Raw genomic sequence first — 20259 nt, forward strand, 5'->3', positions numbered from 1 at the left:
ATTTAAAAGTGTGTTGTTTAACTTCCACAATTTTGTGAATTTTCCATTTTCTTTTTGTTACTTATTTCTGACTTCATTCTCTTGTGGTCAGAGAAGATGCTTTGTATGATATTTATCTTTTAAAATCTCTAGAGTTTAATTTGTGTTCTGAAATATGGTCTTTCTGGAAAATGTCCCATGTTTATTCCATTGTTGTTGGGCAGTTTACCATTCAGATCTTCTCCTGGAAGTTGCTAGCCTTCAGCTGACTCCAGAGTTCCACAACAGTTACACCAGACAGGTGATGCCAATGCAGTTGTCTAGGTGGGGTGCCAGAATCCTGCAGCTTCCCACTCTTCCATCTTCCCATAATTCTCCCCAACAATCATGTATTCTTACCTAGAGTAAGTTATTGTATCTTAAGAGAAGTAGTGTACAATCAGTGATAAAGAATTTCAGATGAGATTGAGTACATCTTTGACTTGGCCATCTACGTAACTTTGGGCAAGTTTTTAAATCCCTTTCAGCCTCAATTTCCTGTGTCAAAGTTAGAGATAATGATACGTATATCAATATTGTTGTGAGGATAAATGGAACAGTTAATATAAAATGTATGGTTTACTGTCTGGCAAGCATTCAGCAACCATCTTTTACTATTATTAGCAACTCCCCCTTCCCCCAGGTGATTTTAAAGGTGGTGATGATTTTCACAGAGATTGATGGGTGGTGATAATAAGGATATCTCTTTGTAAAGGGCATGAGATACAAGGGTACAGAGTTTAAATATGTTGACACAACTTTTTGAAGCAAAGGGTGTAGCCCAGCAGCTAATGGGGATAGGATAAGGGGGAAAAGTAGCTGCAATTTTTTTGAATTTAGTACAAACAGAAGAAATGTTAGCAGCTGGGTTTGCCAAACAACCAAGAAGGAAAAGAAGGAAAAGAATTCCAGAAAGGGCACAGTTAAAGGCAGAGGCAGTACCTATTAGGATGAGATTTTCCAGTTGGAGATTGAGGCAGTAACTCAGGTGGAGAGATCTCGTTTTACAGGGGAGGAGTCCCAGCCACCGGAAGCTGTTCAATGTTATATTCTGCTAGTTTCTCAGGTGTGTTACTTTTCCTTTGCTTTGTGATCTTGAAAAACTGGAATTATCATTTGAAGATCCAACCAGATTTTACTGATAAGAATATGTTTTGTATTTGTTTAAAAGATCAAAAAGTTTGTAATTTTCCTGGAAATACTTTTAAATAATTTAAAAATTATAATGAGGGCTCACAATAGGCTATATTTAACAGTCAAGTCTGTCACAGCCTACAGTGTGTGAACCGTTTGTTTGTTGAGTTTTTGTTTTTTCTTTGCTTCCTGATGCTTCCATATGGAAGAATATAGTTGGGCTACAGTGGGATTTTCTTCCGAAGTTTTGTTCTATGAAGGGCTTATTTTATAAAAATTAAAGCTTTGAGAATGATTACACTTTATAAGAAATATAATGTAAAGATTATACTTTTTCTCAAAGCTTTAAATATAATCAGTTTTAATTCAACTGATTAAAAATAAATAAGGATTAAATTATGTGAGTGGCACAGAATATGTTAGTTTGAAGTGTTAATGTTGGAGTCCACAATGGTTTTTGCATATTTAAAATTTTAGTCTTTGACCCTAAGTAGGGAGGAGCAGAATCCTGAGTCTCATGAACTTCCCCTGCCCAATAAAATAAGGTATCAGAATTTTTAAATGTGTAACTCTGATTCTTAAATTATTCCCAGACTTGTGGTATCTAAAGATGCACTTTAGAAGGAAAAACATAATTTATTAAAATTTTTTATTTTCCTTTGCTTTATGTGGTTCAGGTATCCAGTTGACATGTTGTCATGCATTTGAACCCTTTAAAATACTTTAATTTGTGGAAATTCACAGTGATTCCATTTGTTTAGTTTCTGTAGTTTAAAAACATTCTACCACAGATGCTTTTTAAGATTTCAGAGTAATACTGCTAAAATTAAATGCCTAGTCTGTCTCTCCTTTTGAGGTTTTTTTTTAGTTATTTCTTGGCCTGGGGCCAGATAACAACCTGTGCAGAGATGAGTAGGTGTGGTGTCTGGCTGTACCCTTCCATCACAACAGGCTGTCTGTTCAGGAGTTTGCATCCTCCTTGCACTTCAGCAACCATCTCTTCTTGGTTTTGGCTTTCAGCAGTCAGCCCTCAAAGATCTTTTGTTTTCTGACAGTTGAAGAAACTGGCTCAGTGTTCTTATTCTTAGACAATTATTTAATTGTTTACAGATAACTGAAACTAATAGAGGTTTCTATGATGAATCCCTTTATTTTGTTGGAGACATGTCATGTCAAAATGATCGGTATCACAACTCCTGGTTATTCAGAAAATTGTTTTTAAACCAAATAGCATCAAAAGCTTTTTCTTTCTTTTCTGATTTTGTGTTGCTTATTTTTCCTGTGTATTATAAGAAATCTCTCTCATTTTTCACTGTAAGACATAGCAGATTTATTGCTTGAATTAGTGCTGTTATGCTTAAAAATGCACTGTGTAGAAATTTTCAGTTTATTGAAATAATATAAAATATTATTTTGGTAACTGCAGATAAGGATGAACCCATATTATACAATAAACAATTTAGAACTTCAGAAATATATCACATCAGCAACTCTGATTAGCCCCAAGGGAGCAGTTTAGTGAAGAATAGTTTGAATTTTTAATGTAATATTTATACTTACTGGCTTATTTTGAGTATTATAAATGTTTCCGAATATCACCTTGTTTTATTTAAACTTTGGAGTATTCTTTCGTTAGTGACTTCCCGTGGGGGCTACATTTCCACCTTTATTAACTGAGCCAGTAGGAAAATATGATTTGGTTTCCACAGTTGATTTAAGTCAGTGTATCAGCAACACATCTGTTCCATAAAGTTAGGTACACCTGGACGATGACAGTGCAGGATTACTTCCTCACAGAATTGTTTAGAACAGTCACGTTAAACCACCGTTGGCCAATACTTACCAGTCACTTGGTAGATGCAGGCAGTGTTCTATGTATTTTCTGTGTGTGAATTCATTTATGTTACAAATATTTGAAGTACACGTTTCCAGTCTGCTTTCCTTCCCCTTCTGTAGGCTGGTGTCCCCTAAGAAAGTTACTTCTAAGAAATAGCCCAAGTTAGAAACAGTAGTAGCTTTTATTAAGATTATCCACTTAATTTGTGGAGCTCTGTTGGGACAGGAGGAATAAGAGAAACGGGTCAGGAGACCTGAGTGGTATTGGGATAGAGAGCAGCTTCCCGGGAAGGGTGGTGATTTCACTGGAGTGCATGGCAGTCATGGGGGGAATCGCAGGTGAATGAATCAGGTGGGGGCCCGCTGTGTCCAGTGGATCCTCGAGCCGCTGAGCAGGAGGGCACAGAGAGCTGTCAGCTTGGAGACTCCGAGCAGTAGGATGTTAAAAACACGCCAAGACAAACAAGGGGACACATTCTGCCACAGAGCAGCAGTTGGATGAGAAACAGAACTTGAAAACAAGGGTGAAGTAACTCATTTGGGCCGGTGGCTGGCCAAGAAGCCTAGCCTTAGATTTCCAAAGAATGAAAGAGAGAAACACATTTTATAATGTTTCCATCCACAGGATGGTGCCTTCTGGCCATGTCTTTGAATAGATGTGCTGCATCACTCTAGAGCTCATGTTGGGTGATCGCCTCTCTTGTTACTGCATCTCATCTGCACTTGTCTGTAGCTAGGATATCTGATACACATTAATTCTGGGGAGGCAACTTGGTGTGGAAATAGCAGGGAATTTGAGATTTGGCAGACCTAGATTTGAATTTCAGCTGTTACATGTCTTAAACAAGTTACTTACCTGATTCCTCCCAACCCCCAAACACACACAGTTTTACTGAGATATCATTGATACAGAACTTTGTATAAGTTTAAGATGTACAACATAGTTATTTGCATAATTATTTGATGTATGTATATACTGTGAAAATGTTTAGCACAGTAAGTTTAGTTAATATCCCTCATTGTACATAATCAGATTATTTTCTTGTGAGGAGAACTTTTCAGTTATGTTTTCTTAGCGTCTTTCAGATCTCAAAACTGCGCTGGTAACTATAGTTGCCTTGCTGTACGTTACATCTCCAGAATTCATTTATTTTATAATGAGTTGTTTGTACCTTTAGACTTGTTCACCCTTTTCTTCCACCCCCTTGCCCCAGATTCCCCCTCTGGCAACCACCAATCTGTTACTTGTTTGTATGAAGTTTGTTTTTTTTTTCTCAATTTTTGTTTGTTTGTTTTTAGATTCCACAAATGAGTGAGATCACATGGTAGTTTTCTTTCTCTGGCTAACTTATTTCAGTTAGCATAATGCCCTCAAGATTCATCTATGTTGTCTCAAGTGAAAGGGTTGTCCTTTTTAATGGCTGAATATCACATTGTATAAATGTATCACATTTTCTTCATCCATTCATTTGTTGAAGAATACTTAGGTTGTTTCCATGTGTTGCTATTGAAAATAATGCTGCAATGAAAATGAGGTTGCAGCCACCTCTTTGAGACAATGATTTCATCTCCTTTGTATATATACCCAGAAATGGAATTGCTGGATCATATGATAGTTATGTTTTTAATTTTTGAGGAACCTGTATACTTTTTTTTCATGGTGGCTGTATGTTTCCATTCCCACCAATAGTGCTTACAAGGGTTCCTTTTTATCTACATCCTTGCCAGCTCTTTTTGACTCTTGTCTTTTTGATAATAGCCTTCCTAACAGGTGTGAGGTGATCTCATTTTGGTTTTGATGTGCATTTTCTTGATGATTAGTGATGTTGAGTATCTTTTCTTGTGCATTTGAATATTTTCTTTGGAAAAATGTCTATTCATATTCATTAGCCATCTTAACATTGGGTTTTTATTATTTGCTATTGAGCTGTATGGGGTCTTTATATATTTTGCATATTGACCTGTTGTCAGATGTTATGAATCCCTTATTATGGAATACTAATCAAATACTATGAATCACTTATTATGAATCAGACATGTGGTTTGTAAATATTTTCTCCCATTCTGTTGCTTACCTTTTCATTTTGTTGATTCTTTCTTTTACTGTGCAGAAGCTTTTTAGTTTGATATAGTCCAGCTTGTTTATTTTTACGTCTGTTATTTGTGCTTTAAAAGTGTCACATGCAAAAAATAATTGCCAAGAACAATGTCAAGGAGCTTTTCCCCTGTGTTTTCTTCTAGGAGTTTTATGGTTTCTGATCTCAAATTTAAATCTTTAATTCATTTTGAATTAATTTTTGTCAGTGATGTAAGTTAGCGATCTATTTTCATTCTTTTGCATGTGAATATCCAGTTATCCCAGCACCATTTATTGAGTAGACTATCTTTTCTCCATTGAGTATTCTTGGTTCCTTTGTCAGATATTAGTTGACTGAGTATACAAGGGATTACTGAGGGCTCTCAATTCTCTTACATTGATCTATTTGCCTGTTTTTACACCAGCACCATACTGTTTTGATTACTATAGTTTTGTAATATGGTTTGAAGTGGGGAATTGTGAAGCCTCCAACTTTGTTCTTTCTCAGGATTGCTTTGGCTGTTTGGTGTCTTTTTAGTTTCTAAATGAATTTTAGGATTTTTTTTCCTATTTCTGTAAAAAATGTCATTAGAATCTTGATAAGATTGCATTGAATCTTAGGTAGCTCTGGGTAGTATCAACATTTTAACAATATTAAGTATTCAGTCCATGAACACAGGATGCCTTTCCACTTATTTGTGTGTTTTGTTTTGTTTTTTAATTTCTTTCATCGGTATCTTAAACTTTTCAGTATACAGATCTTTCACTTTCTTGGTTGAATTTAGTCCTTGGTATTTTGTTGTTTTTTTATGCTATTGTAAATGAGATCATGATTTAGTCTTGGTAGGTTGTGTGTTTTAAGGAATTTATTTCTGCTAAGTTGTCCAATTTGTTGTTGTGTAGTTGTTCATGGTAGTATCTTATGCTCCTTTTTATTTCTGTGAAATCAACTGTATTATCTGACTTTTTGGAAGCAGATTCTTTGTAAGATGGAGATAGTAATACCCAACTCTAGAAGAGTTAAATGAGGTAATGTATGCAAAACATCTCAGTGTTTTGGTGCTCAGTCAGGGCTAAAGAAAAGTAAGTTACTCTCTCAAGAAGCAGCCAAAAAAACCCAGTTTTCTTTTCCCCATTGTTCTGGAATGGATGAGGATTGAAAAGAGAAGGCATACAACAACTGGGAGACTAGAACTTCTGTTCATAAGAGAGACGGCACAGTTTGTACATGTGTGTGTTTGTGTGTGTTTTTATGTAAATGGTTTAGGAAGAAAGGGATGTTAGCTGTTTAAGGTTGTATTTAGTTAAACAGTTAAAAATCAAAATGTATGTGTTATTTTACTTAAGAGTTCCATGCAAAAATAATTAGAAATTAAACACTGCATAGTTGCCTCCTGAGTACAATGATTTATATGCATTTTAAAGTTATATATTAACAAAATTACACACTAGCCAGTTACAATTATTAAAAGTTTGATTTTCCTCAGTTTGAAATTTGAAAGCATTTGTATAATGATTGTCTTTTAAAACCTTACTATTATAGCAATTGAATCACTCATGTGAAGTTACTCTTTGTTTTGTTCAATGTTACTGAGCCTTATGTTTTTGGCATAGGAATATTTTATTGTGTATAATTTTTTTTAAATAAGAAAGTTTATTGAAACTGTATTTTAAAATTATAAAAGTAGAACCAACATTTTAGTTTTTAAAAGATGATTCTTTATCATATCTAAAGTCTGTTGGGAAATAATTCTACTTTTTAGTTTTTTTTAAACTAATATTATCGTTCTGCTTCTTTACTTTGACTAATATAACCCCAACGAGCATTCATTGAATATGTTTTAATTTTTTTTTCTGATTTTAAAGAGTGAAAAATATTATCTGAAGATTTCTAAGGATGTGTTTTCTATATTGCCTATTTATTCTTGTATCATTAGTTAAAAGTTGAATGAAAAGCTTTTCATTTCTGAATAATACAGTATGTATAAGTAATAATAGAATTTTAGTTTTATGATAGCCAAAGAAATGTCAGTGGTTTTAAAAAGTGTGGACCTTTAATAATTATTGTGCATTTATTATCTTTGTTCCATATTAATGTGTACATTTAACAATAATATTATGTGATTTGTACAATCTTTCTTGAATAGTTGAAACTTAAAAGAATTGCAAATTGCAACTTTCTGTGCTTGGTGGAAATAAATTAAGTATGAAGTTTCGTAGATAATCATTTAAAAAATATCTCTTATATAAACTGGCAAATGATACCAAAACAGCATTTTAGGGGTATGTTTTGGATATTTTTTCCCCATGTTAAGTGTGCACTGTCTTTAAAAATATAACTTTATATATTTCGATCATTTGAACAGGTGTCTCAATGCTTGTACCTACTGCAAAACTAAACACGCCAGAGGAAATTTGGCCAGTTATCTAATTGATGAACTAGTTGATAGAGCCAAGCAGTCTTTTCAAGGTAAGAGTTCCTAGGATTCTGTGTGATTTAGTCTCCTTAATAAACTGTAACTTCTAAGAAACACTTCACTTTCACTTTCTCATGCTTCCTTAGCTTTCTGAAGAGTTTACATATATTTATTCCAGCTTATCTAATGGTTGTTACCAGATTCAATCAATCTGGTTATAGTATTCACATAACTTCTTTCAGCACTGCTCCATTTTCTTGTGACTTTAAGGTAAGTGACATATTTTGAACTTTATCACCTATCTTTACACTTCATGGAAAAAAGACCTAAATAAATAAATAAATAAAAACACCCAGAAATCCATGACCTTCTGGTGTGTGTGAAGACGTTTGTAGACTGAGTGAAATACTTCCCAAGATTTCTATACCTTTCTTTGATAGTTTTTGGACCATTTAGAAAATAGAGCTACTAGGGGTTTCTGGGAGTCTAGGGAAGAGAAGGTGGTTTTTGCTATGACCCAGTAGAGATAACCCCCTCATCCACAGGACTGTTGGACCAGGAAAGAGTGGTGCTGGTTGAGTCCTCATGGGAATAATTCTTTGTGTGGGTTGCCAGCTACTTCTGCTGGAAAATGTGATTATCTAGGTATCTCTTAGTGTATAGTGAGACTTAATCTTTAATATGAGTCATAGTTGTGTTGACACATAATCATAAACTTCCTCTTTTGTCTTTGTTTATAATATGTGTATATAACATTGGTGTGTTTTCATAACCAACATGAGATAACCTATTGTTTCATAATCTTGTGTGTTAATAATTATTGGCAAAGTACTTTTCCTTTTAGCAAGTAACTTGGAGTGTTTCTTTCAGTACTTCACACTCTAAATCTCAGAAATTAGGAGTTCCACACACATTTAGTCTAAAGCTTTTATCAACATGAATTTGAAGTGTTCTTTATAACAGAGAAAAATGCCCTTGATTAATTTAACACATCTCAACAATTACTTTCTACTTTAATATTCTTAACACAGTCCCCTCCTCTGTTCACATTCAACTTGTATTGAAAGACAAATAAATGGAAACTCATTGAATCTTGTAATTGTTCTGTTTCAGAGCCAGGTAATTGTCTAATCTGAGGAAAAGTCTATCTGGTTGTCTTTTCTACAACATCACTGCTTTAAGGATTTTTCAGAAAAGGCATGAATTTGCACAGAACCTTACTTTATTTGAAAAGTGATGCCTTTGCTGGCATGCTGAATTGCTGTGTGTTTTTTTCCAAATATTTGTTGGATAATGGAGATACTAAACCTACATAATCTAGCCACCAAACTCTGCAAATTGGAAGACATACAAATTAGTTTCTTTGAGACACTTTTTCAACATTATGTATTTCTAAGTGCAGTTGTTTAAAATTGTACTCATTTTACTCTGAAATTTTTTTTGAAAAATATGAAACTCTTAAATTACTGTGTAGGAAGTAAAAATATTCTCTTGGTTCCCTCAGATCTATCCTCACCTGTAACCTGTGTTTAACTACTTGATGTGATTGCTTCATGACTTAGTATTTACATTTGTATATTGTGTATTGTGCGTGATTTAAGAAGAAAGGAATAAATATAGTTGCTATGAACTGATTACAGAATTATTCCTAAGATATCTACCTTAGCTGTCTGATTTATCTTAAAAATGCCCTCTGAGCATCCAAGGTACAGTGTGTTACTTTGGTCTGCGTTTAGTTGTTAGATAATACTGTCATGTCCAAGTGGGTTAGCCGGTTAAAGGGGGTGATTCAAAGCATATATAAGAGGTTAGCAGAGGAAGTATTAGAAGAGATTTATTTGGTATTACTTTCAGCAGCAGCAGTAGATAGATAAATAGATAGACAGAGCGACAGACAGACAGACAATCTCCTTTGCTATTCCCAATCATGGACTGCAATGTAAAGTTTTCTATTGTCTTGTTATCTGTGTATTAGAGTTGAAATGGAAAGCTAGTTTTTGGACTTGGGAGCTCATTAGATTGATTTGTGGTAGTATTACTGAAATATTAAGGTCCTAACTTTCTAGGTAAGCCAGTGTGTTTTGGAAAATGTTAAGTCATGAGTATTTGATGCTCTTTGCCTAGAAGAGTCTGAATTTGAAACACTGCTCTGCTACATACCAGCCACATGATCTGACCAAGATACTTGACCTTAACAAGCCATGGTTTTCTCATTGCTATAATATTTAGTGTTGCTGGTTGTTAGAATTTGAGATAACTTACAGGAAGTAACTGGCTGGGTCCTTATTATGAGGAAGAAGACATGTTACTTGAACTGAAGGAATTTAAAATAAATCCAAGAAGTCTAATTTTGAGTGAGAATATTGGAACATCTGTAACAGACATTAATGACCAGAGTCGAATGACAGATTTAATTTTGCTTATAAAATATGTTTTATGAAAAATGTCTCTATCAATAGAAGCTACTTAGGATGACAATTACCTTTTATTTTCTTAATTTGAGAACTGCTAAGGATGACCTTACGTTTTCTTCCCACTGTAGAAAATAGCTGTCTGTAAGTTCGCATTTTAAAGACTTGAGTTAGCAGCGTTATCTTTTTTTTTTTCTGCAGAAGACACTGAGATCATAATGGTCTTATAGAATTCCTATAGTTGAGTTTTAAAATTGTGAAGAATAATTATGAAGGTAAATATCATAGAAGAAATAACTCATTTTCTTATTTCTGTGACTTTTGCCTATTTAGTTCTTTAATAGATCAGATATTAGGATTATTTTTACTTCACAACCCCTTAAATTCTGCATGATACTATTGTTAAGTTGTCTTATAATCAATAATAAACGTTATGGTTTTGAAAAGTTACTCTCAGATGAAAAGTCTAAAGATGCCAGTAAATTTTTGTGCTATGTTTAAAGCCACTCTTGTCAGTGCACGTAAAATTTCCCGTCCTGAAAAACTGCATTTCCTCCCTTTCTTTTTAAAAAATGTTTAAATGACTGTGTGTCACAAATACAAAATGATTTTTAAAAACTCTACACCAGTTGTGGTATGGAGATTAGAACCCTGGTTACCGGTCATGTGACAGACTGTACAGTAAGATCACGGTTTCTTTCTGAATAGCATATTTATGAAATGTTTTCTATTCATAAACATTTATTTCTTAGAAGTCTAAAGAATGAAGAGAGTAGGGCTAACCCAAAGGCAAGGGAGCATTCAGCAGAGTTTCTTGAATAATCATGAAATCATTCTGAATGGTAAGTGGTTTTCTAAAGTATTAACATGCTGATTATACATTTAGCTGCCCAAAAGTGGGAAAGGGAGCTCATTAATTTTTGAATGGTATTTAGTTTATATTTCATTGTTTCTTGGCTTTTTTTCTCTTTTTCTGTCACTCAACCTAGTCCCCTTGACATTTTCATTGACTATTTTTACCTTCTCAGTGTGTTGTATCATTTTTGTGGGCAGTTCCACGTATGAGTGTAGGATTTACCAGGTTAACTTCTGGGTATCATCTCGTTGTCCTAACAGACCGTTGGGAAGCGTCCCCCTCCCCTCCTTACCTGTGCCGAGCTTTAGGTTTTAAAAATTCCTTGGCATAGTAGTCTCTGGGGGCTGGGGTTTGACATGGTTACATTTTAGATACCTAGAAAAACATGTTAAGCAATGACCAGGACTTTGTTGGGGCCAGAATGAATTTACAAGCTAGTGTTGTCTAGGATATTTGTATTGATTTTTCTCTAGCAGCTAATCAATCAGTTTCAGTTGTATAAGTGATGGAGCAAACCTATTTAAGTGTGCTGGGTGAGTGGTGTGGAAACAACACCTTTCACTGCTGTCTCTGGAATCAAAATGTAGAGATGATGGATGAGCTGTTTTTATAGCTCTTGTGTGCTTTTCTAGATCTCATTTCTCTGTTGGTTCTTTTTTTTCTTCCTCATAAATCTGAACCCCCCCCCCCAAGATAACTGGCATAAACCAGTGATGGAAAGGTAAATAAATTAAGATGAAATATTCAGAGCAAGGAGGAAATTTCTTGATGCTTCGTGATTTTAGGATTAATGTTGGGATTTTAAGAAATGGATTCTGTTTTATTTCAAGACTTGGAAAGATACTGTCCGTTGTGTATAAGATTAATTATGCAACATAGCTGGAAAACATTGCTTCCTGCCCTTTTAGGTAGGAAAGGATATGAACAATATTTGGTATTTTGGTGTATAAGCTGAATTGTATGGTTTATATCGAGCCGCATTTGACTTATCATCTGTAGCAGTGATTACCAAATACTGATTTTCATCTAAGATCAAAAAGAGACCAATAATTGCGTCCTATTAATTTCTATGGCACTTATTTGTGTCTCTTTTATTCCTTTATCTTTTCATTTGTGCTGTGTTCAAATTCAGAAATCTGTTTCTTCTGTAGGATTAATAATGTTAATGTACATTTTTGTTATACATTGTCAACTTATAAAAAGAACTTTAGGCAAGTTACATTAAATGATTGTATGTAATAGACCATGAAAATAAAGGCTGTATAAAACGCTGTATTGTGTTTTGAAAGAGGGAAGATAGTTTTACCAACTGGTGAATCGTGGCTCTTTCAAAGCATAAGGAAATAGGGTGATTTATATAATTTGATATGGGTGTATAAAAGGAAGTATATAGTTTATAATGAGGCTGTAAATATGAAGGTTTATTTTCATACGTCCTTTTCTAAGAGACATTGACAAATATAATAGAAATGCCTTTAGCTGGTAAGATACAGAATTTCAAGATATAGTCTCCACATGGCCTTTTCTTCTGTTGATTTTTACAAAACCCCCAAATATAATATTGAAATGTGACTTTTAAAGGAATTTTAATGAGAGAGTGAAATAAATGTAATGTACATAATACATATAACTTGATAGGGATAGGATGCCTAAATAGCTGTTTATCAGATGCTCAATTTAAATAAACCGAGATTAATCACTTTGATTTCATAGTGTTAGTTAAGGCTCTCTATGGCAGACCAGAGTATAAGTTACTTGACTCTTATCTCTTCAGACCTTTGAGTTTCTAAGTCAGTAGTGTGCAGAGTTTTCTTAGCAATAAAGGAACTCTTTCTTCAAATGAAATTGGAAAAGTAAAAGCAGAACTGCTGTGATTGAAGTAGAGGTGAGGCCCAGTTTAATGAGCCCTCGCTCCTGTGGCCTTTTCTCGGAGCCTTTAGGATGCAGGCTGAACCGGCTGGTGCAGATGAGTATTTCTCTGGTGTGTTCCTTTATACACTGGTCCAGAGCTGGCAGGCATTTTCTTAAAGGGCCAGATGGTAGAGTATTCTAGGCTTCATGGGCTGTAAGATCTCTGTTGCAAGTGTCCACTTTTGTCCTTGTAGCGTGAAAACAGCCCCAGACAGTGCATGAGTGGATGGTGTGGCTGCGTTCCAGTGAAACCGTGTTTAGAACAGGAGTTACGGATGAAAGTGTTCAGTGATCAACTCTGGGGAAAGCTAACTTAAATAAGACTGTTTTGCCAGCTTCCTTTTATCTCTAATGTGCTAATATACAGCACAAATTCGCAAGAGAAGGCTGTAGTTTTTAGCAATGAATGTTGATCTAGAACAGATCAGTGTTCTCAGCCTGACTGTTCATTTTAGTCAGTTGGAAATTTGAAAAACCAAAACCATACTTACGTCCATGTCCCATGGCTGGCAATTGTATCATCATTTCTGTGGATTGGGGGCCCTGTTTTGTCTAAAATAGAGGTGATCCTACCATATAAGCCAGAGTTGAGGACTAGAATTGAGAGCCACTAGTTTTAGATAATTTTTTGGTTGAAGCTGTTAGATGAACAGACCCTCTCAACCTCTACTGAGAGGGACCATTAGGAGGAAACCCTGGTTGGTTTTAAAGAATGGAGCTGAGTAGGAAGGTTGGAGAGGCAGTTAAGTGCAGTGCTGTTAATGTGTTGATATCACCCTACTAGTTAATGGCTGGTTTCAAAATCCAGTGGTGCTTATTTCAGTTAAAAGGCTCAATGATTTTAGTTATCTCCAGGTATCACAAAAGGGTCAACTGACATTTTACTGAGTGTTTACTGTGCTGTGTGAGAATTAAAAGGATGGAAAAGGCATGGTCCTTGTCTTCGAGGAGCTCCTCCTAGTTTAGGAGGACAGAGTAGCCAGTTGGACTAGTAAAAATTAAAGTATGCAGAAGTCTTCAGATGGCAACAATCAGTGAGCCTTTAAGCTTAAATACCTTTGGATTTTGAAAACATCCGTTATGTGTCAGGGTGGTGTCAGCAAATTGACAGCCTTGTGCTGCCCACTTCCCCCCACCCACCTTTCTAGCTCTGGGCATATTTTAGCAATCAACCAGGGTTTCTCTGCAGAATCCCTCTCAATTCAGAGTTCTTATTAGCCACTGCTGTTTGATTATGCTTAATATTCTAGATGAAATCTACTTGCCATTCTGAATCTTAAGGTTTATGTGATGCTAGAGGTCTATAAAAGAAAGAAACCAAACAGTGACTCTTAAACTGAAGTAACTGTTGGAACTATATAGTTGTTATTTTGCCATTTATTAACAAATATTTATTGAATATTTATTAGAAACAGTTCATGTTTCTCCTCATAGACACATGCTTTAGAAAAGCAGCGATAACAATACATTATGATTATCAGCCTTTAATTTTCTTTTTATAAAATAGGGAGGCCAGTGGTGAGGTTTGCTGATAACCGAACAAAAAGCTTATCTTTGCTGTGGGAACAAGGATGTGGTCCCAAGGCTGCTGTATGGAATGACATCTGTTCATAATTCTCTGAGTTTTCATAGTTTGGGGTACATATAATCCAAAGTACAAAAAATTTGGAGCTTCTGGGAATACCTTTTTCTATCCATCCTTAGGGAAACTAGAGTGTCATCAGTCTCCCACTGTTATTGGTGATTTTTTTTTAAACTCTTATTTTGTTCCATGAAACAACCCTGCAAGTATGCAAGAAAGTATGAAAAATAGGTAAAATAATGAGACCCCGGGAAAACAGAGGAGAAAAGTCCAGACTTAGTGTGGAATTGGAACATGGGAAAGTAGGCATGGTCACATATGCAGTTTCGACTCCGAACTTCTTGAAAGCTTATTGTCTGTAAGGAAAAAAAGCAACCTGACTGGGCATTAGATTTGAAAGAAAATGTTCCTGTGTGTGTTCTTGTAGGGAGTCCTGAGAAAGCTAGTGGGTCAACAACGTCTCTTTAACAGTCCAATCCACATACTGTGTTTCTTAGAGTTGTATGTTTTGGCATTCTTTGTTAAAACTTGCAGCCCTGTCCCCCAAAGCACACCACTCTGAAAGGATTTATTGGGAGGATAAGACAATGCACTCCAACTATGTGTGGCTCGGGAGTGATCTGGCCCCACTTCCACAGCCGTCGGGTACCACAAAGGAATCCTGCTGTACTGGCGGGGTTTGCGCAGCCCAGGTCATTTTGTGAGACGACCCATCAGAGTGCAGGGAGAAGATACTAGAATTGGTGTTTCTTTGTATTGCCTCTTCCTTTAAAAATTTTTTTTGGTGTATGTTTCATATTGTATATAATGTGCTAGTACAGTACCTGAATATAATGAATAAGCATCTATCTGAGGGGGTGCATTTAAAAATTTTTTTTCACTGATTCAGGAAAGTGATTTTCTAAAATGTGGAGACCACTGATGGAGAGGAAGAAAGAGCCTGCTCATTTCCCACTAGAAACCCCATTCTTTCAGCCAGGCATTTGGTTTGAGTAGGCAGAAGAGTTTTTTGCTCTCTCTCAAGGTCCTAAGGTGCCCGTATTCTGTTTTGATTGAGTGCAAATCCATCTGCTTTTGAGATGAAATAAGCAAATAATGAAGTGTATGCCCTTGGAGGAAACCGGAAGCACTTAATGAAGACTCTTGCCGAGCATCTGCTCAGAGGCTGACTTTTCAACCTCAGCAGCACGTGCCCCTGCCCCTTCCATCTGTGTGTCAGGTCGCTGGAGGACTGAGCCAAGGGGGCGTCAGGTCAGGCATGTGTGGCAGTGCATATATGGGCTTAGTAGGTGCTCACTAAATATCGAATGAGTGGCTAATCCTGAATTGATTACGCTCGATGAAACGCCATATGCGACTTGGAACCTATAATGAAAATACAGCCTGGAAAAGCTATATTTCTGAAGTGGGCAAGAGATACTGCTTAGTTTAGCTGCCTTTCAGGCATAGTTGAGCACTGTGTCTTATAACACAGGCTTGATTTTATGACACCAGATATTTGGTGGTGGTGGTGGCTTTCCAAGATTTGCAGCAGAGAAATCATTTACTTTGAGGAATCATTTCTTGATAGTTAATGGGTATCTGTCATTTTACCAAATGAATATATCCACGTAGGTCCATGTTTCTAGTTACAAATAAATATTTGCTTTGGTATTTTTTCTTTCACTAAACAGAATTATGCAAACAATTTTTGGTGACAGGGGGACAAAAGTTAACCAAGGGTTTACTTTTGGAGTTTGAACTGAGGCTGATCTGTCTCTGGGATCACTTTGGTGGACTTTAAAGGCTGCAAGTTAGTTTTGGAAGGTTGTTTAATGGAATTTTAATAGCCCTGGAAAGATGTGAAAGCGATACTGCTACCTGGTGGTTTGTAAACCTGACCTTTGTGAGATGTTTTCTGGGCAAAAGTACTACTTTGTGATGCCAGCAGCTTTTATTGATTCTGCAGAATCTGCAGTTTTCTAACACTGGCTGTCAATTCATTCCAGCTGAAAAATTATTAAATTTCTTCTCCTGCTTGTGTGGATATTAAATCGCAGTAAACATACTTGCACAATGTCAGGTACGGTGAGCACAATTTTCTGCGTGAAAAAAATGTTAGTGGGACCTTGGCTGCTCAGCAGAGGTTATAAATTTCTGTATTTCTTTTTATTTGTTGCTCTCAGTTATGTGTTTTATTTCTCTTGGTGAGTTCCAAAATATTTCTTGTTATTTGTAATATAGGAAAGAAAAGTTTGATTTAGATTGCTGATTTTAAAAACCATGCCCTTTAGTTCGTTTCTGGAACTGTCAACAGAAGAAGGGAGAGATCCTGGGTGTAAGGATTTAACCAGTGAAAATACGATTGGGGAAGAATGAGAAACACCTGATGAAAGAATGAATTGAATGAATAAGGGAAAGAGTGAGTAAATGATCCTACCCGCCATAAAAATCTTTTAGATGCGTTGAATTTTAGCTAGGGACTATGAATGATGGTGAGATAGTAACTGTCTGTGGAAGTGATTGTTAAACTTTACTGTCTCTGAGAATAACCTCTGGACCTCAGGGTATGTGTTGAAAATGCAAATATCTGGCCAGATTCCCTACTCAGTAGATCTGCAACAGGCCCAGGAATTTGCAGTTTCTAATGAGTCGCTCCAAGCCACCCAGATACTACAGGTGTCATGAGGATCATTTCTAGAAACTTGTCTTGAGAACCTACTTGATTAAATACACTGAGTCATTTGATCAAAATACTGAATGGAGGTGGAGACAAAATGTACCATTTATGTGAAGAAATAAAGTAAAAATCTGGACTTATTTTTCCCATGTAAGAGATGCAGCGTGAGGACCAGCTCTATTCTTCCCAGCCAGGACTTTTGTCAGATTATTTTGGGGGAGTTTTAAAATACAGATTCCTAGGCCCCACCTCAAAAGATTATGATTCTGTGAGGCTGGGAGTGTTTATTTAAAAGCCCTACAAGTTTGAGAATCACTAGCTTTGTAACCTATCATCTGCAATTTAGTAAGTAAGCCATTGTATCACTGAGTGATAAGAGCAGTGATTCAGATAAGCCTTAGTACCATGGCACTGTGGACAAGAACAGAAAGGGTTAACTTCTGTTCCCATAGTTTGTTAGCTCTGTGGCCTTAAGAATGCTGTTTTTCCTCTCAGGCTCAGTTTTCTCTTCTGAAAAATAGGAGTAAAGCATACTCATTAGATAATCAGTATGAATATTAAACAAGATAATGTAATGCTAAATCTGTGATACTTTGTGAATACTGAATAAAGTTGCTTGTTACTTTTCTTAATGATCTAATAAGAGGGCAAGGAGGAGGAAGGGGAACAGAAAAGACAAAATGCTGTTGCCATTTTATTTTTCTTTTTAAGTCTATTCTGTGTGTATTAGTGCCTATACCCTCATGCTTTCATATGCTCATGTGTGGGCTGCTTTTAAGGAAGAACACTGGCCTGTAGATGTGGTCCTCATACTTTAAAGGGCAGATGGATCACCTGGAGATTTTGTTAGCATGCAAATTTGTTTCTTGTGCGTCTTGGGTGGGGCCTGAGAATTTGCATCTTAGGCTCCCAGGTCATGCTGACACTGCTTGTCCTTGGCTCACACTGGATGGAAAGAGCCGGTAGGATGACATGATAGTAATGACACTTCATATTCTGCTCTTAAGTCTCCCCTTCAGTCTTCATCCCTCACCATTCAGAATTTGTTCTTCAGTCACACAGAATCTTTCCTTCGTACATCTGTAATAGTGCTTACCAGGTATAATTAAGGTGATTTTTTAAAACATTAATATCCTCCACTGGACCATCTCTGTGATAATGACTCCTTGGGTCTTACTTATCTTGATGTCACAATTAATGTTCAGTAAAAGCCTTTATTTTTTTTCAAAAAAAGTCTTCTGATGCATGCCCTTACGATTCTCATAACAGCAGACTGGAAAGTTCATCTTTCACCTTTCTAACCAAAAGTAGTGAATGTTCTCAGAATAAACCTTCTTAATATCTGGCTGTGGATCTTGGAGTTTGAAGGAATAGTCAGCCAATGTCCTTGATTGGTAATGAGAGAAAGATGGATTGTTCACAGATGTGAGGTAATTTAGGGAGGATAATGTGAATTGGGCACAGTTCAGACTATTTCTTTTTGTGAATATTAATGTACACCCATACTAGATCATATAAACGAATAATGCCAAATTAGATAATATTTGAAACAAAATGAATGCTGTACATAGGAAATGTTGAAGAAAACTGGAATTAAAAAGATAATACCTGTTTTCATTGAAAAATTGGGTTGCTATGTATTGTGTACAAGTGAATTTGTTTCTGTTTTTATATCTGTGTTTGTTCACTCTGGTGACTTCTGTGCATTGTTTATTTATTTTGAAGTATAGCCAGTTTATAATGTGTCAGTTTTTGGTCTATAGCATAATGTTTCAGTTGTTCATATACGTATATATTCATTTTCATATTCTTTTGTGCTTTATTTTTTAGACTTGAAATAATTTATATGCAATGGTCTGGCCTTCATTTACAGTTTTACTGACTTAGAGATATAATTCACTGTGTAATTAGTTTTAGTGAAAAAAGAAGGGGGCAGTAGGAGAAACTTGGCACTATGTTAAGTGGAGAATAATTGAATAAAGACTTAAAAAATAATTTCTCTAACTGTATTAGCCCATCATTTGAATGTTTCCAGCAATATTATTTCTAATTTTCTAACTAAATTTTCAAATAGAAAGTGCTTTTTGTAAATTCATAAATACTGTGATGACATGAAAATATACCTCTTCCTATGAATTTTGAAAATCTAAGTGTTTTTGCTCTTGACTAACATTTTGCATTTTGTTGACTAGTTCTTGATTTTAAATGATGATATTTAAAATAGCTTACTTTGAGTAAATACAGGAGAATGGTTGAGGGATTTTTTTTTTTAGTACATTAGCCAAAGTTAGTGTGAGATTTAATCTTAATTGTTATTACTATTATTTATTTAGCAAACATTTGTCAAGTACCTGTTAAGTGGAGGATTTGTTTTACTGAAATGCTGTTTATATTTGACATTTTCTGTAGTGAATCCTGGAATATTTAGTAGAAGCAGTTTGTAATTTATGGCTTGATAGCAGGTTATGAAATAAATATATATTTTTCCTCACTAATATAGAACTTAATAAAATATAAATTGCTACTTAAAAATGGCTGGCTTGTTCAGAATAATTTATATAAAAGGAAAACTAAATGGAAATTTGAACCAATGTATTTTAGGTAAGAGAAGATATTTCTCAAATTGGGTATCAGCTAACTCTTGACATTTAATCATGTATTTAGCTACCATATTGCTAATTATTCTGAAACATGGACTCCAGGAAGCCAGATTGCCATCCCTAAGTAAAGAAAAATTTATTATGTATGCTGCATAGTATTTATTATATTCTGTCACCAAAAAACGTAAAATAGAACCTTTGCACATCACTGATTTTTTTCCTTGTTTTATTTTCATTCTTACTCGTGACCGTGATTTTTTGTGATCAGCACAGGTATGATCATAAGTATAATTCAGCCATTGTGCTGTTTTGTGGCCCTTGTATTAATAAAATTTCCTGGGAAGTGGGTATCGCATAATGTTCTTTGTACTTGTACATCTAGCTTTTCACTTCGCCTTTCCATTCCTTTAGTGAATTATAGCTGCTGGTGCTTGTTGTCCCTCTTTCAGTGAAGCACAGAGAGGTCACCTTGCAGGTCTGAGGAAGAGTATTGAAATAGAGATTTCTTGACTGATAGGCCAGTGTACTTTGCACTATAACATGCTGCCTCTCAGGGTCAGTGTTGTATGCAAATACTTGATATTGCAAATGCATTGGTTGCTATAGTGCAGTTTAGTTTATTATGATAATTAGTGTCATTTCATCAGTTGGGATCATTTTGAGAGAAGCCCTTAGTGGAATTGCAACCATAATGTTCTTGAATGGTGGCACTGACACATTTCACAGGATTTCAGTTGCATTGGCCATTCCTGTTTCAA

The 20259-nt window shown here is 35.5% G+C and overlaps 1 protein-coding gene across 7 annotated transcripts in view; it reads left to right on the forward strand.

Annotated features, from left to right (window-relative positions):
- CDKAL1 (CDKAL1 threonylcarbamoyladenosine tRNA methylthiotransferase) overlaps window positions 1-20259 on the forward strand; it is a 721370-nt gene that overhangs the window by 237401 nt on the left and 463710 nt on the right. For all 7 annotated transcript variants that reach the window (XR_012500987.1, XM_010974252.3, XM_010974251.3 and 4 more), the window contains one exon: window positions 7432-7535. Coding sequence is in view for 6 of the 7 variants with exons in the window: in XM_010974252.3 (XP_010972554.2) it covers window positions 7432-7535 (104 nt within the window). In the remaining variant the exon portion in view is untranslated. The remainder of the gene's footprint in view (window positions 1-7431; window positions 7536-20259) is intronic.

Source organism: Camelus bactrianus, chromosome 20, assembly GCF_048773025.1.
Source record: "Camelus bactrianus isolate YW-2024 breed Bactrian camel chromosome 20, ASM4877302v1, whole genome shotgun sequence".
In the NCBI taxonomy this organism is placed as follows: domain Eukaryota; kingdom Metazoa; phylum Chordata; class Mammalia; order Artiodactyla; family Camelidae; genus Camelus; species Camelus bactrianus.